This window comes from Mauremys reevesii, linkage group 27 (assembly GCF_016161935.1).
Source record: "Mauremys reevesii isolate NIE-2019 linkage group 27, ASM1616193v1, whole genome shotgun sequence".
Lineage (NCBI taxonomy): Eukaryota > Metazoa > Chordata > Testudines > Geoemydidae > Mauremys > Mauremys reevesii.
The window spans coordinates 5,614,006-5,640,180 of NC_052649.1; the positions used below are offsets into that span (position 1 = coordinate 5,614,006).

At 46.9% G+C, this 26,175-nt stretch overlaps 1 protein-coding gene across 4 annotated transcripts in view; it reads left to right on the forward strand.

Moving 5' to 3' along the window:
• The first annotated feature begins 5,347 nt into the window (after positions 1–5,347).
• Positions 5,348–26,175, forward strand: part of MLLT6 (MLLT6, PHD finger containing) — a 71,129-nt gene continuing 50,301 nt past the window's right edge. For 3 of the 4 annotated variants that reach the window (XM_039516794.1, XM_039516796.1, XM_039516795.1), the window contains exons 1-6: positions 5,348–5,847; positions 10,824–10,903; positions 17,852–17,906; positions 21,316–21,425; positions 23,292–23,395; positions 24,237–24,330. In XM_039516794.1, the coding sequence (XP_039372728.1) occupies positions 5,739–5,847; positions 10,824–10,903; positions 17,852–17,906; positions 21,316–21,425; positions 23,292–23,395; positions 24,237–24,330 (552 nt within the window). In that variant the 5' untranslated portion in view covers positions 5,348–5,738. Of the gene's footprint in view, positions 5,848–10,823; positions 10,904–17,851; positions 17,907–21,315; positions 21,426–23,291; positions 23,396–24,236; positions 24,331–26,175 lie in introns of those variants that run through there. The other variant, XM_039516797.1, reaches the window with a different exon arrangement.

Below are 26,175 nucleotides of genomic sequence, written 5' to 3' on the forward strand. Positions count from 1 at the left end.
GAGATGAAAAGACTTGTCCACGTCATTAGTACCCATCTATGGTGATTCATAGCTCCAAACACTTACCACTTGACCATGCTACTAGCTTTGTGGATGGTAGGAATGCAGGATCCAACCTATGCTCTGTCAAGCATGGAAGTAAACCTGCTAATAAGATATAAACACTGGTGCAGAGGTCTGTTTTAGTGTACAGTTGCCTCTTATTTTGCAGAAGAAATGTTATTAATAAAAAAAAAAGTAGGTGTTCCTAGAAAATCCGGCAGTGTTGGTAACACGTTTCCTGTTTGGGACAGGAGAAGGACAGAGACGTAAGAAAGAATTGTTTCTTGATGGATGGAGTTGAGGAAAAGCAGAGGCAAAGTTCTTGTTTTTCTCCTTTTAAAGCACCACACTACAAAGATAGCAGAAGCTCCTACTGAAACAGAGACTTTGACTTTGCTGATTGCTGTCTAGGGCCCAACTTCCCCCCTGCAGGATACTAGAAGCTCATGTGGATTTCAGTGGGGAAAATCGTGTTCTGTGACCCTACGTGGAGTGGAACAGGTTAAAACCTACGGCTCATTACATTGGAGAACTCACCATATTGGAGGATGGGTATCTCCATTTTCCCATTTTGTGGGTCAGGGTGGGATATGACACTCCAGCCCTGCCCCTCTGCTAACATTCCTACCTTGCTTTGAGGGGTGCACGCCATTTATTACCAGGGAACAAAACTGTTTTTTGGGTGAGGGGAAATTACACCTTTTAGAAATACCTACATGTTGTCTAGCAGGTTTCTAAGCATCATTGACTTTAGGGCAGGAAACTGAAAGTTCAGCACTGCCCAGTTGGGACAATTTAAAGGGAGAGAGATTTAAAAAAAAAATGGAGTGTGGTTTTAAAAGTCTCACTGAAACAAAGAACCAAGCAATGCTTAATTATTTTTACAGTACCATAGAGAGGGCCCTTCTGACATCAAGGCCCCACTGTGCTAAGCATCCTACAAATGTGCTCTAAGAGACAGTTCTTGCCCATAACACCTACATGAAACCAGACAAGAAAGAAAAGGGGAAAGAGAAGTGAAGTGATTTGCCTAAGCTCACACAACAGGTCAGTGTCAGAGCTGGGGATAGGGCTTGGTTCTCCTGATTCCCAATAAAGTGTCGTGGCCAGGAGCCAACACTGCCTCTTTGCCTACAAAGGATGCTCATGTTAATTCAAAGGAGGTAAACTTGAGAGGTCTGGGAGCTGGCAGCCTGGATCATCTTTGCTGAATGTGGGACATAATGAGACTCAAAACAAGGGATCTGAAGGAAATAATCATATGCGAGACTTTAAAGGAAGTCAGATTAATGTCTTCATCGTAAATAACACCTATACTCACTCCTTCATGCTAGTAACCATTTATAGTAACAAAAGAGAGGCAGATACCACCAGATCCTGCTGGGAAGGAAGTGAGTTTGGGTTTAAAATGAAGAATACCCTTTTTAAGGGAGGGATTGAGAATAGTAAAGAGACTTCTAGAGCTGCAGAACATCCTCATGGCCCACACTGTGCCTCTCTCGTAGTGGCTGGTCCAGGCTGAGGATAAGAGCCTCAGACTGCTACCAGCTAATGGAGTTACCCCTTTATTATTATCAGCAGCACCTAGGAGCCCTAGTTATGCACTAAGACCCCCATTGTGCTAGGTACTGTAGATAGATTGCCTCACCCCAAAAGCCTTTAGCTCATGCTTTGAAGTGGTAGTTCCTGGATTCTGTCATGGCTCGGGGTAATTACACTTCAATTTAAAATCCAAGGACTCCCTTCCTCCCCACCATCTGGGGAAGTAGGCAAAATCTCTGAAAGAAGGAGCTACTTTCAAGTTGCATTTTCACTAACCAGGGGCACAGGTTTTCTTTCCCAAGTCCTGCCCTGTTTGGAATCAGATACATTACAATACATCCTTACCATTGGCTCTGAACTCGGAATGGCAATTTCATGGGCTAGTTTTACTAACCTCCGTTCTCCATAGTGGAATGGTGCAGGCAGCAGGTATTAGTGGCAAAACTAGATATAAGGAAGAGCTTTAGAAGACGAGGTGGAAGAAAAGACTAAGATGCCATGCAGCTATGTGAGTCTAATCATTACAACTCACTAAATACATGAAGCTCAATACATCCTTGCTCTAACACTTTGCAATGTCACATAGGCCATTAGCTAAGCCTGACCTAAATTCAAGCATTTTTAAATCTAGACAAAGTTTTATGTTCTCTTGGAGCATTTGGTATAATTTACAATCATGCATAAGAAGCTTTGATTCTTGTCTAAGTTTTTTTCCCATTTTTTATTTTATTTATTTATATTTTAAAATAAAGTAGCTGCAGTATGAGCAATCTGAAAAATGTTACTAATGTGCAGTTATATTCTGAATAGTGACCCTGAAACTACGGTCTTGTAAGGTGCCGTGCTTATTGTATCTTTATGGCTTCCATGATGAAGTCATTCAGTCTACAAGCAAAATTATTTTCTTTGTAACTACTTTCAAACTCAAAGTACATTCTGCCAGTCAAGTTGGGATCATGACCACCAGTACAAATGATTCTGCAATTGGAACTTTGTTAACAATTCTATTCATGATGCCTGAGCCAGAGTAGAATCTGTCTCCCTCTTCTTCAGAACTAACAGTAGTAACAATTCATTTTTGTAACTCACGTCAGCAGTTATGACTTAACTACACTGCTCTCTTGTGCCTGTATGTGCCATTTCTACCTAGCCCCTTTTCTAAGCACAACCACATTTTAAAAATCATAGGAAATAACAAATGCACAATATAAATGAAACATTTTCGGGCCTCAGTTTTTATGGCTGCAGTTTCCCCCTGATTTTGCTCAAGACACAGATATGCTCTTTCTTCCCTGGCCTATCCTTTCCGCACCAAAGGGATTAGTTATGTAAATTGGAACTTAATCCCCTAAAGGCAAATTTGCAGTTCAAGTCCAAGTGCCTGTTTGCATGGCCAACTGGAACCAAAACCATGAAGAAACTGGGGGTGTTTCGCATTTTACCCTATTTCCTTAAACTATAAAGGTCTCTGTCAAGTTATAAAGGCAACCGACCAGATTTTTCTTCCTTTTAAACAAATTCATAATACAATAGATAAAAGGGAAGGGGGGGAAAAAACCTTCCTAGAAAAGTGAGCTAAGGCTCAGTGAATTTCCAGCAACGTGGCAAACATATTGTCTGCTCCTGTGACTCTCAAAAGAATGTAATAAAAGGAAGACAGCAGCCCAGCAGGCAACTTCTAGGGGAGCCGTCTGCCTTCCAGCCCCTTGATGTAACGCTTGAACAGGTGCAATATAAAGGATGCTAAACTGGTGATTATTAGGGCTGTTGGAAAAGGTTTCCTCTCTGCTGTCTGATGTGAATATTTTTTAAAGGCACAGTATTAAGTGATATACCGGCCTTTTACAGATCACCTCTTCTAAGGGGAATACTATGTTTGCACAGAAAAAGAAAGTTGACCATTTAAAAGATATTCGTCCTGATTTGTGGCATTGTATATCAGGAATACTTCTTGGGAAATCAATGGAGTGATAGGGGTGTAAGTGAGAGGGGAATCAGGACCACTGTGTTGCATTTCAGATTGGCTATTTTTCTCAGCAATGTCAGCCATTCCCTGGACTGACTTCAGAACAATAGCTGACCTCCTAGCCATTCAAGTTTGCATAACAGGCTGCAAAAGTTTTTAGGTGTGTCTATCTTTGTGGAAGTTGAGATAAAGTTTGTTTTTTTCCCTTCTCTGAAGTTGCTGAACTTTCAAGATTATCTGTCCTTATGGCTCAGCAACCAACCAAAGACTAAATAACAAGCAAAGATCCCATATGGTTCAGTGATTTCTTGGTTAAGCTTCTATCCAAGAGGCAGCATTCTCTTATTCTTTACATGATTTCTTTTAAAAACAAAACAACAACAAGAACAACTGAGATTTACAGGAAGGGAAGTATGTTTAATATCAACTATCCAACTTTAAAATCCTCTTTTTATTGAGGTTACCCTCTTCTGTTCCTCAGCCAGCTCTGATCTCTTATGCAACATGTACTACTAGTACAGGAATAGAATTGAGCAATTTAAAAGGACACCTACCTATTAGACCCCTCCTAAACTAGTGCAGTATTGTCCCTACACTCTACTTTTTTCTATTGCTTTGTCCAGTCTACTTTTTAGTGCTTTACTCTCTGGGACAGACAGTGTTGCCTAGTGCATGGGGCACTGGGTTGGGTGTCTTGAGACCTGGTTTTGACCTGCTGTATGACTAGGGCAAGTTATTCCTGCTCTCAGTTTCTTCCCCACCCTTTGACTATGTAGACTGTCATATTTTATGGGCAGTTGGAGGTTGTTTGTAACTCTGAAAAGTTCGTAAAGCTGAACAAAAAGTTATGGTTGGTCTTTCAAAAGTTTACAACTGAACATTGACTTTAACAGCTTTGAAACTTTACTATGCAGAGGAAAAATGCTGCTTTCCTTTATTTTTTTAGTAGTTTACATTTAACACAGTTCTGTACTATAGACTATAGGCTAGGACTATAACAGTGTTTAAAAGAGAACTGGCTAAATTCATGGTGGTTAAGTCCATAAATGGCTATTAGCCAGGATGGGTAAGAATGGTGTCCCTAGCCTCTGTTTGTCAGAGGATGGAGCTGGATGGCAGGAGAGAGATCACTTGATCATTGCCTGTTAGGTTCACTCCCTCTGGGGCACCTGGCATTGGCCACTGTCGGTAGACAGGATACTGGGCTAGATGGACCTTTGATCTGACCGGGTACGGCCGTTCTTATGTTCTTATGTCCTGTATTTGCTTCTTCTTTTTTTTGTCTCTGCTGCTGCCTGATTATGTGCTTCTGGTTCCAAAAGAGGAGTGTGGTTGACTGGTCAGTTGCTAACTCTGGTGTTGGTAACTCCGATTAGTGTCATCATAATCTAACTCAGTGTACTGTAATAGTGCTTCTTACACTATGCTTTTCCAGCTACACTTTTAGTATTTAATGTCAAGATATCCTTACGCAATGGATGTGAAACTGGCAGGGCCATTTTCCTCCCTGTTCCCCTGGCAAGATGCTTTTTCTAACAGGTGCCAATGGGTTAACAAATAATTATTTTAGCTTTTTAGGAGCCAGTGCATGCCAGACGGTGGCGCTGGCGGTGCCCCTATCTGTCAAGAAGGAATTGTGTAGATAATAGGATTTGGGGAATGGTCCTAGCTGATCACTCCGGAGATATCCAAAGTGACTGGAGTGGGGAAGCATCCCAAGTTTTGCACACACGTACGGGTGCACATTTAGATTCCTGGTCAGTTTCCAAGGGGAAAGACGCTAAAGGGAGGAAGGAGGGGAGGAGAAGAAGAACAAAAAAGCTCCCTACCCATCAGGCTCCTGTCTTTGAACCTAAGATTTTTACAGCTTCTACGTAGCCATGATTGCTGTATAGACTGGAGAGCTTGTGTGTGTGTGTGCGTGTATGACTGTGTGTGTGTGTGTGTGTGCGCCTATGTGTGTGTATGGGACTGTGCCACCCTCCAGCGCCTGCCTGAGCCCTTAGCCAGCGCCTGATTGTCTCCTTGAGGGAACAATGTGGGTTTCCGCTGGGGGTCCCAGAATCCTGTCCCCGCCTGTGCAAACCGTGTGAAAGGCAGATTTTGCGAGAAGGGGGCAACGCACGGAGGAGGAGGAGTGTGTCCGTAGCGAGAGGAGGGGTGGAAAAAAGGAAGCCCTCATGGAAGTATGAAGGAGATGGTGGGAGGCTGCTGTGTTTGTTCTGACGAGAGAGGATGGGCAGAGAACCCGCTGGTCTATTGCGATGGACACGGTTGCAACGTGGCTGTACATCAAGGTAAGGCAGGGAGGGGAAGACCCCTCTCCCCAGAGCCGGGCTTGGCTTGTGGGGAGTGGAAGGGGTGTGGGGAGAAGGGAGGGGGGGAAAACCCAGATCCCCGCCCCCCTCCTTTCCAGGCACAGAACAGTGATGGGAAGCTCTGAGCCATCCCGAGCTGGGGGGAGGGGGGAGAAAGAAAAATGTGGGGGGGGGCTTTGCTTTATCCCTATTGTTCGAAATAACGGTATTATTGATGGGCCCTGCTGCGGTGTAGGGGACTATGCCCAGGTGGCGGAGCAGGGGGCAGGAGCAGAAGCGGTTTGGGGACCCGGGTGCGTGTCACCATTGGGGTGGGAGTGAAAGGGGGGGTGGGATTTTTTTTTGAGGGAGGGGCGCTAGGTGGGGAGTGGGTTCTTAGCCTCGAGTGCTGTTTTTTGGGGGGGGCGGGGGGGGTTCACGAAAGCTGCAGCACACAAACGGGAGGCTCCCGGGTTGTTTACTATTCGCTGTTGTTATGTTTAGGAGCAGGGTACACTCTGGGAGTCCTTAGCAGGGAGCAGTGACCTCTGGCTGCGTTTCCCCTGCTTCCTTCCGGAGGAGCGTGTGTTTATTAGGAGGGACCGGGGTAGGGGGACGTCTGTGGGGGCAAGCTCCTTAGGGACAGTGTTTGTGGGGGTGGGAACTGATGGGAGGTGCAGACCCCCGCTCTGCAGGCGGGGCAGGGGCTTGCAGAGGTGACAGAAAGGCAGGGAAAGGGACCGGGGCTGGCTGCTTTAGCAGATTATTAACGTGGGAGCGGGCGGGCCGCAGGATTGCGAAGAGGGTTAAAAGACCCCTCTTGGCAAGTGTTTCTTCAGCTCCCTGCTGCACATGGCTGGGTTATTAATGCTTCCCTGGAATGAGTTAACCCTTTCGAGGGGCAGCACCGGGACCCTCTCACAGGCTGGGTCCTGCAGAGGGAGGCAGCCCCACTTATCCCGCCCCCCACCCCCAATAAGGATCACTTGCATGTGTACATGACTTTACAGACAGGGCAGCACACACCCGAGCTGGAAATGTTGCCCTCCTCAGATCGGTGGGAAATAGTTGTTTTAGTGGAAGCCCAGCAGCAGGAGAGATGGTGAAAAGCTGAAGAAGCATAAGATTATCACATGATTTTTGTTTAATAATAGAAAGTATCCTGGTCTCACCTGGTGTCTGTCTATCATCATACGCACCCCAATATCTATCTATCTATCTATCTATCTATCTATCTATCTATCTATCTATCTATCTATCGCACTGCCCTAACTGCCCCAATAACAAGGAGGTGAGTGAAACCAGACAGTCACTACACTCTCCAATGAACTCACACAGCAAAATGAAAAGACAGAAAAAAAGACAGAAACCGTCTTTCACTTGTGGGCAAACGCTGCTCCCAAGTGATCACTTTGTATCTGAGCTCTGAGTCCTCCTCAAAGGAAGTCTGCCCAACACTTTCAAAAGCCAAGCCTCGGAACTTAAATTCGTATCTCTGCTAGACACCAAAAATCACGGACTTAATAAAGACACCAGATTTATGGCTCATAACAACAATCTGTAACTCACTAATCCTCCTTTGTCCTAGGACATCAGAGGTGAAGACTGCCCACTTGTCCTTGAATGGTCTCTTGCAACATGTGCTAACGTGTGCTAACTCCTGATCTGTTCCACCTTGTATTTAGCTGTGACACACTTACCTTTCCCAGACCTGAAGAAGAGCTCTGTGGAAGCCCTAAAGCTTGTCTCTGTCACCAACAGAAGACATTACCTCACTCACCTGGTTTCTCTTTCTCCTTATTATACATAAGCCAATAACCATCATTATCATACATAAGCCAATATCTATCATACCCCAATATTTCTTTTTCTCTTGTTCTCTTTCTTTCTAGACTTTCTTATACAGGTTGCTGTGATTGGGAAGTTGGGCATTCCTCTGTGGCTTATATGCCAAGCTTGCACCTGTAAAAAGAGGTCATTTGCAACCAGGCAAGCAAGGGGAAGTTAAACAGAAGCAGCGCTGCCCAGAGGATTCAGGGGGCCTGGGGCAAAGCAATTTAATAAGAAAAAGTTGCAATACTATAGAATACTATATTCTCATGAGGGAAATTGCCCCACTTGCCCCCCCCCCTCTGGGCAGCCCTGAACAGAAGAAGCAGAGCGTGCAGGGGAATTCTCCTCACAAACAGATGCAGTGCCTCCTGTCATAAAAGAGTTTATTCCAGGATGCCTCTAATGATCTGTTAGCATGTAGTTGGTCACTCTGAAATGACACTGGCTTGTTGTTTTAATGTCACTGATGTAACTCTTCTACTTCCTATTTTTGTAATACCAGAAACTTGAGGATATTTTTCTTCACTACTGATTATTGGGAATGGGGGGAAGAAGGGCACTGGCTTCTGTGCCCCACCCCCGGCCCTGAACATTAACACATATGCTTTTAATTGGTAACTAGGACTGTTCCCACTTTTACAGTGCTTTATGAGTCTGAAATGTCTTTGTGTACAAGCCAATGCAATTATATTGGGACTGTATATGTTTACTACTTGCTGCAGAGACAGCAGAGCAGGCACAGAACGTTGTTTTGGTAGGGCCTACAAAACCAACTTTTAGTTTATAAAAGCCTGAGTCATAAAGTAGTGCATAAAGTATCCTACAAACTAGATATTTAGACTTGGAAGACTTGCCTCCTTCAGGTTATAATAATTTTAAGGGACATCCTATTTGATATCCAGAAACCTTGCCACCCTCCCTTACTGCACTACCTATAAACATGGCATTTGAATATGATTTTGGCATACTTTAAATTTTCTCTTCCAAATAGAGTTACTTTGTTAATTTATCTCTTTGGGCTTTTTCAACACCAGCAAAGGTAAACCATGTTTAGCTTTTGACTGCATGAATAAAATAGAGCCCAAAATGAGCTTACATTAAAACTTCACATTAGAGCTGGTCAAAAAATGGAATGCAATTTTTTGTGAAAAATGTCATTAAAATGTTGTCCCTTTTTGTTACTCAAAATTACATTTTTCAACAAAAGTCTCAAAAGCAAATTAAGAACATTTTCAACTCTGGTCCATGTCCAGCTTATATTTTCTTTCTTTCTCTCTTCTTGTTCAAGCAACAGGCAGGGAAACTAATCATGTCTTCAGCTGAGTGCTTGCCTCTGGCCGTAAGCCCATTGCTAAAGATGGACCCAAGGCACTCCTCTGTCATTGCTTTTATATAGTTTCTATTTTCTTATGTGTATGCCTTGGCTCGTCCTGGAGTGAGCCAGCCTTTTCAGTTTAACTCCACCACCCCCATTCCTCCCCCCGCCCCCCCCGTCTCACATAAAACCTCAGACATTAGAGAAATGGAGAAAACTTATTGTGGCCCTGTCCCGTCTATCCCCAGGGAACATCACATGAGTGCTTCCAGCATTATATTTTCAGATGCTTTGTCCAACCTAGTTTCAATGGTGGGGACTCCATTCCAACTGTCAGCTCAGCTTTGAAGGTTGAGTAAGGAGGATGTAATTTGTTCTTTGCTGACGGGTCCCTACATCCTAGCTGGAGCATGAATGACCCTACCCCGTCTTCTCTTTGCTTCTGTTGCTTTAAACCCACATGCATCCTTCCAGAGTCAGCAACACTTTCTTAAAATCCAGCAAGTACATCCCTTGATGGGTTAGATAGAGGCACTGCTGCTGAAGGAGGTAGGGCATCCTCAAGTGACATCGCCAGTCCTTGGAAAGGATTATAATGGCCAGGATGTCCGCTTGCCCCATGGCAGAAGGGAAGCAGGCCGATTATAAAGGAGAGAGCTTCTGTTGACACAGAGGGAGCTGGAGACAATCAGTTATGCTGGGAGAGCAAAGAGAGGGGAACATTTTGATAAGAGTAGGGTGAAAATATGAAGATTTCATGGATGCTAGCTGGAGGCTGTTACATTAAAGTGGAGCTTCTTCCCCACGTTGGTCCAAAATAGCCCAGATCTGGTGACCTTCCTGGCATGCTGAAAAAGGCATCTCTTTGACAGGGTTTTTGGAGAGGGCTAAGGGCATGCTTTTTACAGTGACGAAGAGATAGAAGGGATTTTATAGTTGTCTGGCTGGCAAAGTTCCTGGTGAAACGATTGCTTTAATGCTGCTGTGATTTTACTGTATTATTAATGATGGTTAGGGCACCTAGAGCCTTGGATAGGAGTCTTTTTAATTATTTTAAATCTAAATAAAGCAGAACCGGGTGGATTTGAAATTGGCTGGGGATTGTGGGAGTTGTCTCTCCACTCCATTTAGGTCAGATTTTCCAATGAGCTCAGCTTTCATTCAGGCCAGATTTTTCAGAAGCTTTCTGCATGTTGGGTGCTGACCTCTTCTGAAACTGGCCTGAAGTGTCACAGTGAAGCTGCTGAGTACTTTGGAAAACTTGGTCATTTATTTAAGTGCCGAGCTCAGCTGAAGATCTGGCCCCAGTTGTGGATCTAAGGAGAATGTTCCTTACCTAAGGCCTTAGGTTTGAGAGCCAGACAATCCTGGGTTTTATTCCCCACTCTGCCAGTAAGGCAAGTCAGTTTGCTACCTTGTGCCTGTATTTACAGGGTGAAACTCCACAACCTGTGTTATGCTGCAGGTCAGACTAGAATTAGATGATCTAATGGTCCCTTTGGGCCTTCAGACTGGCTCTCTTTTTACAATGCACTAAGGTCTGCAGGTCTGACCAGAGCCAGAGGATGTTCTACAACAGATTGGGGGTGGGGGTGGGAGAGAGAGGTGGGTGTATTGTGTTGTGTTGTATTGTATTGTGTTGCTTGGTGGTGGGAGTCGGGAGGATAAGCTGCTGTTTAATTTTAATTTTGGCTCTTGTAATTTAAGTCTGGCTGCCTATAGCTTTGGAGAGACAGCCCCCCCCTTTTTTTTGTTTGTGTATGAATCTGAATAATTTAAACAAACAATGAAAAAGCCGAATGAATTTTCTCCTGCTTCCCCCTCACAGCTTGCTATGGAATCGTCCAGGTTCCCACCGGACCCTGGTTCTGTCGAAAATGTGAATCTCAAGAGAGAGCCGCCAGGGTGGTGAGTACAAATCACACCTGTCTTTACGCTGAATAGTTTATTCTGTTCCCCGTTTACTCCCCAGGAGTGGTCCAATGGGGTGGGAAGTGGAACTCAGGAGATGTGGGTTCTCATCCCAGCTCTGATGATAACCTTAGCCAAGTTACTCAAATATTCTTCCTCCTATTGAAGTTTAATAGGGTTTGAGTGCCTAACTCCCTTTGAAATTCCCTGCTTGATTTAAATCAAACCCATCTTGTATAGACAAGGCCAGAATCAGTATAAGCCTGGTTTAAGAGTGCCCACGCAGCCTTTTTCACTGGTTTAACTACATTATTTTAAATCACAGCTTTAGTTAAAGTAACGTATACAAACCCTTGCTATGTATTTGTGCAGCACCTATCACAATAGGGCCCCCTGTCTCAGCTGGGGATTGTAGGGGTCCTGGAAATACAATTATAGCTGTTTCTCCGATGGACACACAGAAGTGAAGTGAGTTGGCAAAGAGCTCATGCTAAGGGCTTGTCTACACTGCAGAGTAGTAAGTGGAAGAGTTAGGAAGAGAACCCATGTCTCCTGGCTTGCAGACCCCAACTCTAACCATTAGATCCCACCCCCTTTTGGAACCAGGACTGCAAACAAGACCTGACTCCCAGACCCCGACCCTTCTCTAACCATTGGGAAATGCTTCTTTTATATACACTGTGGTAAAGAGTATGGAATGTGCCTGAAGGTAGTTTTATCTCACGCAAATAGTTTCCTAACAGAGAGTCAGGACAGGAATGGTAATCTGGATTTCATGCCCCTCCTCCCCGTCGCCTGTGCAGAGGGAAGGACACCCTGCTGCATTAGTTACAATGCAAACAGTGTCTAAGCTGAAATAATATACACGCACATGCAAGTCCTCCTCGGGGGGGGGCCCTCACCTGTGAACCTGGTGAGGATTGTAATGTTTCAGCAGGAGACTATGCCCCACAATCTACCTTCAAGATAGCAGGAGAATAATGGCCCTGCAGGTGGTTCTTCTTTTAACTCACCCTCGGTGAAATCTGTTGGACAATGCATAGTGGGCTTCAGTCATGCCATTCATTCATGTGACATTCAATCCTGGCTCCATAATAACCGGACAGTGATAATCTTATTTCCTAAGAAGAGCAGGGGGTGACTGTCTATCTAAATCTCTTACCTTATGTGTGTTAGACGCCAGCAGTCCTAACAGCAGATGCACAGATGGGTAAATACCTAGAAAGAGTCTAGTCCTTTGATGTAGGAAGCTGTGCATCTGGTGATCAGAGTGAGGGACTGAGTCAGCTCTTGTGAGTTCTATGCTGAGCTCTGCTAGCTATTTACTATGTGGCCTTGTGTACCACAACACAGTGGATTGGGTAGTACGCTGAGACCTAGAAGACGTAGGTTGTGTTCCTGGCACAGCCAGAGTCTGGTGGCTTTGCTGTGCCCTAGTTTCCTCCTCTTTAAGAGGAAAATTATCTGCCTCTGGGTAGCCTTGGTTGCAAAACGCTGCTGTAGAAGTGCAAAATGTTCTTAGTATCCCAGTGGTAGGATCCATTGGCATCCATATCTCACTTGCAGTGATTGGCTCTGAGCTAAACTCCACTGAGAAATAACAGCCAGCCTCTGATAAGGTTTTGCATTTACATAGCTCTCGCCATATGAGAATCTCAAAGCACTTTATAAAGATTAAACCTTACCTCCCCCCAAAACATGAATTGGGTGAATATTTATAGCCTTGTTACAAATGGGGGAACTAAAGCACAGAGAAATATATGACTTGCCCAAGGTTTTAAAACCTAGATCTTGTGATTCCATACCCCTGCTCTGACCACACGCCCTCGAGCTGGGAAGAGAATCCAGTAGTCCTCACTCCCAGTTCCCGGCTCTAACCATTAGGTTGTACTCCCTGCTCTAGAATTCCTAACTTCTAGGCCCCCCCGCTCTAACTTTTAGGCTCTGTTCCTTTCACAGAGCTGGAAGGAGAACCCAGGAGGCTAAACTAGAGACCGTGTAGGTTGAATGTAAGGAAGAAGTACTGCTAATCCCTACTCAGAACCCCTCCTCAAATTCGCAGGTCCCTAAAGGATTCTGTGGACGTTAGTGTGCTTACAGTAAGCAACTGAAAACCTATTCCACTTTGTAATCAAATTGTCTGGGAAGCCCAGTGAGCTGCAATGGCCCGGAGGGCGGCTTTAGCTGTCTTTTAGAAGCAGGGCTATTAAAAGTCTTGTGTGGGACTGTTAACCCCTCTTGTTATGATCAGAGCTTTGCTAATCGCATGGTGGGAGAGACACTTTGATCTAAGGGTTGGAGGGGAGAGTGTAGGGGCCTTTTCAAGTGCAAATTTCTTATTACAGGGCTTCAGTTTACTCTGTTCTCTCTGGGCTTTTCTGGAGTTTCCATGCGGATCATGGGAGCAGCTCTCCAGTGCCCTCCCTGGCAATCCCAGCCCAGTCAGCAGAAGTGTGCAATGCAGCCATGACTATTCAAATGCCAAAGCAATACCCAGTGTCTTTCATTCTTGTGCCAGGGGGCGGGGGGGTGGGGGCTGACTGCTGAGTTCCTGATGGACTCTGCCATTTCCCCCCACATTTCTTATTATTTTTAATATTATTTAGCGCAGGTGAAAGTTGCCTGTTTGACAACCCATGAGACTTGAGTCTCTTATTTATCCAGAGAGCAGGTACAGCATAGACCAGGAGAGCAGAAGCTTCCCAAACTCTGCCCATGACCAATAATTTCTCAGGCTATTTTTATATTATATACACATATTAATGTGTATTGCACTAGAGATCAGAGACCATGTGTGCGGCTGCTCACATACAACTACAAGATGATTACAGAATAAGGGTCTGATTCTCCATTGTCATGCATCTTCTGCAGTCATTGACACCAGAGCAAAGTGGGTGTGAAACGTTATCAAATCGGAGTGGTAGGATCTGATGCCCAGTTTGCACTGGTGCAAAGTGCATGGCGATACAAAATCAGGCCCTGGTGCAGCTACCCTGTTGCAAACCCCTCCTGTAGACACAGTTTGCGCTGGTGCAGCATAATTTCCTCTGTTTTGAAATGGGTCTAATCTGCCCTGGGGCATATTGTGTGTGACCCACCAGCATAAAGCACATCTGCACAGTCGCTAACACCCCATTGTAGAAAAGAGCTCAAGCCTATAGAAGAGGTTACCTCCAGGGGGCAGAGAGGAGTTGGATCTCCATGGCCCCTTCAACTATAGATGTTTTTGTCGAGAATGCCAAAAGGGAGCAATTGTTTGTTGCTAACTGTGATGGTGATTTTTCTAACTCGGGACACTGTTCCACTGAGGAGTGGAATCTCTAGAGCTTGTTACATACACATAACCCAAAAAAGGGCCCCACATCCACTACCCTCCCCCCCCCACTCATGTTGATGGCCCCCATAACAACAGCTGGTCATAAATTTTCAGTGGAAACATTTTTTTTTGACAGAAAATGGCTTTTTCAACAAAATGAACATTTTTGCAAAAAAAATAATAATAAAAAAATCAGTTTTTCATTGAAAATTTTCAGGGTTTGGATTTTTCTTCCCAAACCTGAAAAACTTAAAAGAAAAATGTCAATAAAAATAGAAAATACATTTTGTTTGCCTTTAATTTTTTCCGGGGAGGAAAAAAAATTCTCTCCTGCAGCCTCTTTTCACAAACATTAGTGCGAGGTTGGAGGCACGAGTTTGCCAGCATCAGACACGCTCCTGGGAATACACATTTGGGTGCAGAATCCACGCCAGTATTGGCACAGCCATCTTGAAAGCTCATTGTGGGTTGGGGTCGTCCAACCAGGGAGCAGGAAAAATACCATGTGAGCCCTCACCTGTCACAAATAGTCAGCTACAAATTGCCAGTGATACAAAAAAGTGTGGAAAGAATTAATACTGGGACTCACCATCTGCTGTGAGGTACTGGGTGGATCCAATGTCCAGGGCAGGGTGTGTTAACGAGTCTCCGGCCATTTTAATTAGTGCAGCCAGGTGTGTGTTCTTGAGCCAGGCTCTTGTCTGTTCCCTCCTGGCGGCTTCCTTTGCAGGAACTGCAGGGGGCTGGCTGGGTTTGGGCAGGTCTTGCCTCCCCTCACAACTGGAGGGCATTTCCTCAGCCCCCTTTGGCTCCAGCAGCCTCCCTGGTCGTGGGGCTCCCTCTCCTGCTTCCGGAGAGGCTGGTGGAGATGGGAAACAGGCCCAGGAAGGACCCGCAGCCTGGTCTGAGGCAGGGAGTTGGTCTTCGGGGGCTGGTGGTGCTGTGGAGGGGGCCCGGGGCTGAGTTGGGTCTTGTCTCCTCCCCGTCCACCATGGCCATTTCTCTCAGTGGGGCCAGCCCCCCTCACCGCCACACTGCACTATCTCTGGGGCCACTTCCTCACTCTCTGGGCTGCCTGCCCCTTTCCCTTCTGCACAGCGGGCAGCCGGCCCTCGCCCACTGAGGCCCCCTCAGTGACCGGCTGAGGGAAGATGGCGAAAGGTGGGCGGGGGGCTCCAGCCATTGGTCAGAAGGAGAGCTGGGGCGGGGCTCCCTTTGGAATTCCGGCCTCTGCATCCTGGTGAGTCCGAAGCCTGCAGCCAGGGTGAGCTACAGCAGGGCCGCCCAGAGGATTCAGGGGCCCCGCCGCCGAATTGCCGCCGAAGGCCCAGCACTTCAGCGGTGGGTCCCGGGGCGGAAGGACCCCCTGCTGCGGGTCTTCGTGGCACTTTGGCAGCGGGTCCCGGACCGGAAGGACCCCCTGCCGCCAAATTGCTGCCGAAGACTCAGAGCGGAAGAAGCTCTGGGGGCCCGGGCCCCGTGAGAGTTTTCCGCGGCCCCCGGAGCGAGTGAAGGACCCCGCTCCAGGGGCCCTGAAAAACTCTCGTGGGGGTCCCTGCCGGGCCCGGGGCAAATTGCCCCCCGCCCCCCCCCCCCCCCCCCCGGGCGGCCCTGAGCTACAGCCCTGGGCAGAGGGCCTGCGCTAGGGTGACCAGATGTCCTGATTTATTGGGACAATCCCAGTATTTGGGGCTTTTTCCTATATAGGCTCCTATTACCCCCCCCGTCCCCGTCCCCATCCCCATCCTGATTTTTCACACTTGCTGTCTGGTCAGCCTAGCCTGCGCACAGCACTGACAGCCCCAAGCATCCAGAAATAACGAGCCGGACTAAAATCACACAATTGGCTGAAAAATCCTGAGATGATTTTAAAGCCCATTTGGGTTCTTTTTGTTTGCCTGCTGCTTCTTGAGTCCTGGTTTCTCCACAACCACAAGGGCCAGAAATTTACTTAAAAAAAAAAGCTGGGAGTTTAATGTAATTCCATGACTACAGGAGCTGGGATTTTAACATCAAACATTGTGAGACTTGTGATAAATACTCGTGAGTTGGGAATGCTGCTGGATTTTACACTCAAAGCGGTAGCTACTGAGAGCACTTTATGACCAACTCATATTATGTGAAATATCTTTGCATAAAACCATTACAGGTATAAAAATTGGTGCCTGGGCCCTGATAAACCATGGACAGAAAAAGGTGCAGGATTTTTTGAATTAATTGTTTCTTGTGGATGCTTTGCCCATCTTTGAGCTGAAACCCTCCAAGCTCATTTCACAGTCATTAATATAACTCTTGGGCCTAGAATTGTAAAGGCTTTCAGGCATTGCCACACTCAGTGTGGCAATGCCTAACTGATTTAAGAGTCTAAATCTCTTTTTCAAAAGGGATTGAGACACTTAGGAGCTAAAATTGCATTGCCAGTTGATAGGATTTAGGTGTTGCAATGCTGACCACAGCAGCATCTAAATAGCTTTAAAAATCTGCTCCTTGTTCACTACTGACTGAGGTTGGACCAGTGACCTAGAAATGAAAGACGCTGTATCCCCTGAGCTAGCTTCCTTCCACCAAGTGTATTATCACAATGAGGCAAATAGAAAAGTGACCCTGGCTTAGATCCTCAGCTTGTGTGAATCACCATAGTACCACCGAAATCTATGGAGCTATACCAGTGGTTCTCAACCCCTGGGGGTACGCAGAGGTCTTCCAGCAGGTACATCAACTCACCTAGTTATTTGCCTAGTTTTACAACAAGCTACATAAAAAGCACTAGCAAAGTACAAACTAAAATTTCATACAGACAATGACTTATTTATACTGCTCTCTATTACTATACACTGAAATGTAAGTACAATATTTATATTCCAGCTGGTGTATTTTAGAATTATATGGTAAAAATTAGAAAGCCAGCAATTTTTCAGTACAAGTAGGCTGTGTCACTTTTGTATTTTTATGTCTGATTTTGTAAGCAAGTAGTTTTTAAGTGAGGTGAAACTTGGAAGTATGCAAATCAGACTCCTGAAAGGGGTACAGTAGTCTGGAAAGGTTGAGAGCCACTGAGCTACACCAATTTACACCGGTTAAGGATCCGGGCTCTTAATCACGCACTGGATCCCTCTGGTGTAAATGCAGCACTCTGGTATTAGAGAGATAAGGTCAGTGTGGTAACATTTTATTAGACCAACTTCTGGGGGAGGAAGGTACAAACTTCCGATCTACACAGAGCACTTCTTCAGGTTGGGGGCAGGAAGCCGAACAGCTCAGACGGAAGGAAGCAGTGTGACTCAGACACTGTACTTCCTTCCCCAGACCTGAAGAAGAGCTCCGTGTAGCTCAAAAAGTTCATACCTTCAACCAACAGAAGTTGGTCCAATAAAGTATGTTACCTCCCCCACCTTGCCTTTCTCATGTCCTAGGACCAACACAGCTACAACACTTAAAACACTTTCGTATTGCAGACAGGACAATATCTGGCTCTGCTATCAAGTATCCTCTCTCCCCTCCCGCCCCCTTCCTCTCAGTGAAGAAAACATCATCCCACATAATCCAGCCATGTGCTAAATGAGAACATCTCTGTCCCCCATCCCCTACCAGGAATCATACTAACCTCATTGTTTCTGTTTGATTTCAAGAGATGTGAGCTGTGTCCCCACAAAGACGGAGCCCTGAAACGGACCGACAATGGAGGTAAATGCCCCTGCACAGAGTAGCCAGCTTGCTTTCTCATTGCATTGTCTGCTGGGGTGATGGCAGAACCAGTTCCCGATGCAGAGTAGTGGTTAACAACCCAGAAATTACTGCACTCATTGTCCGTCTAGGTTGCCAGTGCTGGATGCTGTCTAGGTTGCCAACCAGTGGACAATACTGAATGCTCCAGAGGAAGGAGTAACATCTCTCCTATCATACACACATGTGCCTCCTAATGTACCTACAAAGGCAAAACTATTATCTGGAAAAAATCCTTCCTGACCCCCATCTGATATTCTGGTTTATGCCCTGAAGCATGGGGATGGGCTTTGTAATTTTCACCTAAGCTAGTGTCACTGCAGATGCTGCTATTGTTCATATAAATATATAACCTACTAAATTATTTACTTCAATCATATGCTGTAGCAGTGAGTTACAAAGGTTAATTATGCTGGAGAGAATACCTCCCAGTAGGGATAAGAGGGGAATTGATTCTCTGAGAGAGCTATTCAATCCTTGCCCTCTCTGCTGAGACTTTCAGCAAAGGAGTCAGTTAGTGGGGAGGCAGCATGGCCTAGTGGATAAAGAAGAGGTTCTGTTCCTAGTTCTGTCACTGGGTTTCTGGGTGACCTTGGGCAAATCACGTCACCTTCCTGTAACTTAGTTTTTCCCCATCTATAAAATAGGGAAAATGATACGTCCTGGGTAAAATGCCTAGAGATCTGTGGAGGAATAAGAGCTAGGTATTCTTATCATCATTACTAGTGGCTGTTGGGATGATGGTTCAACTTGGGTACTTGTCCCCAAGAAACTGGACTGAGACCCTGCAACTCATTGCACAGAGACAACTGAAGAGCCCTCAGGTGGCAGCAGTTACTAATGAATAGATGTGGAAGGCTGAGTTTTTTATTGGTAAATGTCAGTAAATGTTGATTTCACCGTACACACACAAACTGGTGAAAAAATATTTCCATCGATAATTAAAATGCAAAGTAAGAAAAATGCTGCTTGAGAACTTCTTAGAATTTGATTTAAGGATATTTGCTTTGTATAGTTTGATGTGATGTTGACAATTTTTGTGTGAACGGTTAGTAAGCTTTAAGTCTATGAATCTCAGTGCCTAGTGTCATTAAATAATTATTGTCTGACCTCCGCTATTGTTTGTCCCCCCCCAAATGTCCCGCCATTATGAAAATTTTAATAGATAATTGAAAATAACTGCTTAAAAATAAACATAGATAGTAGATATTGACGTTATGAAAATATAAAAATTTAATTTTGCCAAGCCTACGAATCACCTAGGCTACGTCTGAGCCAGTCAGCTAAACCTGAAAGAGTTCAGTTCTTTTTAAGGTGAAATGTTTTCATTTTGGATGAGCTGCCCCTGCTGGCTGGAAGGCAAAGCATGGTCCTGACCTGCAAGAAATTTGTGGCTCAGGTACAAGAGTTCTCTGGTCTGGAAGGAGTGGGTGTAGGGGATTTGTGTACCTCTGGAACATAGCAGACCCTGCTGGCTATCCTTCAGACTGGCAATAGCATAGGCTCCCACAGAACATCATTGCTCTGTTCTCTGGGCTGCAGTAGCCATGAGAAATGCAGGGCTGAGACAGGCAAATGACTAGGCAGGGGTGAGGGTGGGAAGAGGGGAAAAACAGCTGTCCAGTCTTCCCACACAGGCACTTGGTAGGGTGCTCAGTGCCTGTCCAGAGCTGACCTGTTCAAAACATGGGGAGGGTAATGCTGGTCCCAGAGGCAGCTGGTCCAGAGCAGGCTGGATGAGAAATGTCTTCCCCCTTGGATGCAGAGCAGGCAGGGTGGGATGGTGCATGCCTCAGATCAGTCAGGGTGGACAGCGCCCACCCTGGTCTTCACAAGCCTCAGAATGAGAGATGAAAGGAAGCAAAGGGAGCTGTCCCACACTGCAGAGTTTCCTTCCCCATTATCAGACGTCCCCAGCCCCTTGCTGCCTCGAAGCATGATGGAGTTTGGTCTCAATGCTCACGGCTTGCAGCCAGCAATGTAATCAGCTCTGCAGAGTGACTGTTACTTCTTCAAAGCTGCTTATTTCCCTGCAGTGCTGGTGAGCCTGCCCCTGGGTTGCACTGAGGCCATCAGGGAGTTGGATCAAACGGAGAGAGCTTTTCTCTGATGTCTTCCCAGTTTAGGGAAGGAGCTCACGAGGGCCCCTGAGCTGCAGAGAAGGGACCTTAAAGGTGGTGGGACCATTAGGTAGAGCCAGCTACACGATAGCTGCCTTGCCACAAGGCTAAGGGCACAACTGCAAAAGCCAAAATACCACGTTGGGGGATTGTATTGTGATAACATGATAGTCTTCTTCCACTAACGTTATGATGTCGTTTGGGCTGTGCCAACAGGAACTAGAAGGGTTATAACCATGTCACTGGATAGCGTGACAGCCCCACTGCTTACAGGGCGGTGAGATGATCCCGTAACAACGGAGTTTGGTCCCGTCTACATGGGCCAGACCATACTGTGTGCTACCAAGATTCCTCCCAACGTGGTAGATTAGCTAGTAGAGAGGGACTCTAACTGTCTCGCTGAGCTAATGCTGTCCCAGGCAGGGTGGAGATTCTGCTTCTGCATCTGATTCCGTTGAGGATTCGGAATTTAACAATCAAGCTGGGGGAGGGAGAGGGGCTGCTGAAATGAAGGGGGACTTTTCCTCCAGACTTGTCCCAGCCGCATCTTGTGGAGAGTTGTCCTTCTCCCAGGTGGCTGGTGGTTCTGGCTGGTCTGCAATGATCTGGGCTTCAGATCTCGAGTCGGTCATTTGTGGGGAGGAGTGCACATTCTAAACCTGCTCTCCCCAAGAAATCTCGGTCCCTTTAGTTAATATTTGAAGGTGGTATCTAGCTATCTGTCTGTCTACAGAGGATGGCCATCAGTTCTTCTTCATGTTCACCGATGGTGGGACGGGAAGGAATCAGCTTAATTTGAAGTAAGACAGTGTAGGTCAGATATTAGGAAAACATCTCTAACTCTAAGAATAATGATGCACTGGAACAGGCTACCGAGGGAGGCTGTGGAATCCCCATCGTTGGAGGTTTTTAAGAACAGATTGGACAACCTCCTGTTAGAGGTGGTCTAGGTATAATTCATCTTGCCTCAATGTGTGGGGATGGACAAGATGACCTCTTGAGGTCCCTTCCAGTCCTATCTGTCTCTCCTTCTCTCTCCCCATCCACTGATCATCACCATAGGATCTGAGTTCCTAACAAAATTTTCACAATCAAAATCTCAAGGCCAGGCTGTGATTTAGTTTAGTTCCCTCCCTTCCAGCCTCCTCCGAACCTTGATTCCATCCCGCTGCCCGTTTGCTGTTCTCCCCAGGTCTCTGGCATCTCATGGGGGCCTGCTGTGATCTTCTCTCTCCCGTTTGCCTCCCCAGGCTGGGCACATGTCGTCTGTGCTCTGTACATCCCTGAGGTGCAGTTCGCCAACGTGCTGACCATGGAGCCGATTGTCCTGCAGTACGTCCCTCACGACCGTTTCAGCAAGGTGAGGCTGTCTGAGGAGGCAGAAGAGTTATTAGAGCTAAAAGATATGGTTGGCACAAGGACAAATGGGGTTAAACTGGCCATGAATAAACTTAGGCTGGAAGTTAGAAGGATTCTGACCATCAGAGGAGTCCCTCTAGGAGCAGCGGGGAGAGCAAACAACCTAACTAGTTTTAAAATGGAGCTTGATATAGTTATGAACAGGATGATATGACAGCCTGCCAACCTCTGAGCACACACCCTTGTGGCATGGCATGGCCCCAGAGCTTAATTCGTGCCCAGGCTCAGTGCTGGCGCCTCTAGGCTTGCTGTGTTAGTTATGAAAGTAAAAAAATTGCTTGAGTCCTGGCACCTCTTTCATTACAAATTAAGCCCTGGGTGCCCTCTCCTCTCTCTTCCTCTTGTCATGCAATGATTTACTAGTAGACCAGAGTACTTAGACCAAGATCCCGCCCCCCAGCCCCAGGAGGCTTATTTATTAACTCTTGCACAGAGTACAAACTCCTTAGCTCCTCAAATCCACCCTTCTTCTGGGAGCTAATTCAGACAGGCCTCCTCCCACAGTCTCCACCTGGGCCTGTGTGCACTCAGCCAGGTAGACTTCTACCTCCTGCTAGCATCTCTATATGCTGCTTTCCATGAGAGCCTCTTTTCTCTGGGCGCACCCTCCCTCAGCTGAGCTCTTACCTTTTTATCAGGTGCAAGGGGGTTAATTATTGACGGGGGGCTGGGCTGGGCTCATTCTCCTTAAAGAAGCCCTTTGTAGGTAGACTCGGCAATGCCTCCTTTTAAAGGGGCCAGCCACTCTGTGACATAAGGGCGGACTCTATGATCCAGGAGGTCTCTGTCAGTCCTTTCTCCCTTTACTCCAGATGCCCCCACCTCCATATGGTCTTTGTTGGGCCTTTTGTAATTCCCTGCATTTCCTGTCCACTTTGGGTTCATTTCCAGGTATTTTATTCCCTTTCAAAAACATATACTAAAGTGAAATCTCATTAGAATTCTAGAATCACAGGGTTAGAAGGGACCACACGGGTCATCTAATCCAATCCCCTGCCAAGATGCAAGATTTGTTGTGTCTGAACCATCCCTGGCAGATGGCTATCCAGCCTCCTTTTGAAAACCTCCAGAGAAGGTGCTTCCATGACTTCTCTAGGCAGCCTGTTCCATTATCCTGCGGCGCTTACCATTAGAAAGTGTTTCCTGATGTTTAAATCTGCTCTGCTGTAGTTTGAATCCATTTCCTCTTGTCCCACCCTGTGGCAATTCTGGCAAGTTACCTTGATTTCCCTCCATTGTCATGGCTCAGCTTCTGACTTGTGCCTTTGCATTCCCATTGCTCTCACCTGGCCCTTGCCCAGAGAACACTTCTCGTTGTGTATGTATGCAATGCCCCATATTGTGGTGTGAACCACTTGTTATTGGACGAGGGGAAGAATATGAGTGGGATTAGACTGCATCTGTCCCTCCCGTATTATTAGGGGATGGCAGGAATGGAGCTTTATCTACCTCAAGCATTGCAGGGAGAATGGGGATGGGTCTCCCTTTGACCCACATGTTATGGGGAATTTGTGGGCTGAAGCTCTCTTTGACTCATGGGTTATGGAGAAACATGTGTGGGGAGGAAGGGGAAGGAGGCTGTTATTGGGATCAATGGGGCTGAGGCTGAGTGGAATACTGAAAAAGAAACCAGTATCAGTGTCACAGGAAGGAACTGACACGGCCCAATAGGGAGGAGTTTGGGAAGGTCTTTGCTGCGTATGGAACAGTGTGCGTGGGATGGGGAAGGCCTGTCCTTTGGCTGCCCATTGCATGGCCTCCATGGGGCTAGGGGGATGGCTCACAGCCCTCCGTTTCCTTTCCCCAGACTTGCTATATCTGCGAAGAGCAGGGCAGGGAGAGCAAAGCAGCCTCTGGGGCTTGTATGACCTGCAATCGACATGGCTGCCGGCAAGCCTTCCATGTCACCTGGTGAGTCGCCGCGGTAACAGCCACCATCCGCTGTTTTGTCTGCCACAGCCTTGAGGCCATGTTAAACAACAGACAGGACCCCACTCCAAGGGGAACTGGGCAAATAACACTGGCTTTATATTTGGGGGGGGGGGTCCCCCCCACAACTACCAGAGGTGGAGGAGATTCCCCAGGGTTGTGTGAAATTTCACAAGAAGGAGGCATTCCCAGGGCGGGGCAGTGAGTGACGGGGAATTCCCTAGGACTGGGTGAAATCCAATGATAGAGAGGCTGCCTCACAACCCAGGGATGCTTTTTCATAAGCACAGGGCCTGGAAGAGCTTAATCAGAAATATGTGATTTTCCCATCTAGGGTGACCAAATAGCAAGTGTGAAAAATCGGGACGGGGTGGGGGGTAATAGGAAAGCCCCAAATATCGGGACATGTGGTCACCCTGGTCCCATCTATCATGTACCCTCAGAGCCTGTCGATCGCGGGAAGGTTGGAATTCCCTGCCTTGTGCTGGGAACAGCCTGGCTTATGAGATCTTGTCCCTTGGAATAATCACATATTGCTCAGACTAGGCCTCAGCTAAATGCAAAAATTACAAACAGAGGTGGTAGAAAATGTTCAACATTTCCACTAAAACATTTTGCGAAAATTTTCCCCACCAGCTTAGAGAGAGGTTGAAATGGTTCCAAAGTGTCGAATTTTGGTTAACATTTTCTCCCACCGTTTTTAAAGTTGCCCCACCTCCCCCCATCACAAACCATTTATTGAACAGGCCAGGATGGGAAGCACTCAGCACCTGGCCTGTTGAGGTTTATGCTCTGCCCTGCCCCCCAATCTTGTGTATTTCAGTGCCCAGATGGCGGGCCTCTTGTGTGAAGAGGAAGTCCTGGAAGTCGACAATGTCAAATATTGTGGCTACTGCAAGTATCACTTCAACAAAATGGTGAGTCCCTTTGTTTCGCTGGTAGGGCTTATTCCCGCTTGAAAGGGGAGGCAGCGTCTTGGGGGTTGACCCTGGATCGTCCCAATGCCTGGCAGCAGGAGAGGATCTGAGGACATTTTGGGCAGACCGTCTGCCTGTGCCATGGACGACTGCCTGGTTCTCTTGCTCCGACAGGGCTAGCAGAGCCTGCGAGTGGCTACCCTCCCTGACCTTTGACCCAAAGCACTTTAAAACTATGGAGCTGGTTCTGGCCCCCTGCTCCTGTTCCTGTAGGGCACTTTGGGAGCACTGAAGGGCTGTAAATAAGCCTTAAGGGGCCGGGGGGAGGGAGAGAAATTCTCCAGGTGCAGGAGCAGGGTAGGGCTGATGTAAGCTGCCCATTACTGCTCTGGCCTAGGTGGTGGTGTTGGGACCAGTAGGGGACGTGTCGGGGCAGGAGGGGATGTGGTGCTACAGGGCTCTTGGTACTAAGGGGGTTCTGAGCTGTTGTCCAGACGATATGCCTTCCTGAAGATGTTGCTGTAAGATAGAGCTGCCCTAATGTATGCCTGGAATCTGGGGTGGCCCAAAGATGGCATGAAGCCACCCAGGAAACGCGGCACAGAATCTGGCCCTATCTATATATACAGCCCCATCAAAATGCAGCCACTTCTGGGGAGGAGGGTGGCACGCTGCCCGGCATTCAGGGTAGATTTGGGGCAAGAGGAACATGGACTCCTCCTCATTACATCACTAGAGGAATAGGAGGGAGAAGGACCCTTCCCAATTTAGAGACCCCTCTCTCCAACCCTACTGGAAAGGACACCTAATCCCCTGCGCTCTCGGCCCCTCCTTTGTTTGCTGGCTTTTCCCAATCTCCTTCCCGCTTATCAGGGCTGTCACATTCAGTGTCTAATATCTCCGGCCTCCTCCCCAAAGTCAAACCAGAGGCCACATTCCTGCTATGTGGGTCCCTTCATCACCCAGGGCAACCATGGTCCTGTATCTACTTTTCCGACGCTCTGATAGGTGGCAGGGCTCCCCAGCAGCCACCTCACCAGGGGTCTGAGAACAGAGCTTCCCTCACCCAACATCTTACTCAAGAGCATTGGCCTTATCTAGGAAGGGGGCCTGGATGTAGAAGCCAAGCGGGGGGGGGTCGGGTCTGGTTTGGGCCTATCTATATATATCTACCCGTGTGAGCTGAGCAAGGGTTTAGGGTGGTACAAATCAGGTCAGAGTGCTGTTGCTGGCACAATTCACCTCCTCCTCATAGGTAAGCTCCTCTCCTCCTTGCTTACAAAGCTCTCACACCCAGGCTTGGCCTAGCTACTTCCTCCGCCTCATGCGTGTCTTCGTGCATTGGCCATGTGTCGGGAGACCAGATGTCCCGTTTTTATAGGGAAAGTCACGTTTTTGGGGATTTTTTCTTATATAGGTGCCTATTACCCCCCACCCCCGTCCCGTTTTTTCACAGTTGCTATCTGGTCACCCTAGCTATGTGGCATACAGGAATTGGATAGTATCCCTTGAAGCAGTCTGTGAGCCCTCTAGAGCAGGGGTAGGCAACCTATGGCATGCGTGCCGAAGGTGGCACGTGAGCTGATTTTCAGTGGCACTCACACTGCCCGGGTTCTGGCCACCGGGGCGGGGGGCTCTGCATTTTACTTTAATTTTAAATTAAGCTTCTTAAACATTTTAAAAACCTTATTTACTTTATGTACAACAATAGTTTAGTTCTATATTATAGACTTATAGAAAGAGACCTTCTAAAAACATTAAAATGTATGACTGGCACCCGAAACCTTAAATTAGAGTGAATAAATGAAGACTCGGCACAGCACTTCTGAAAGGTTGCTGACTCCT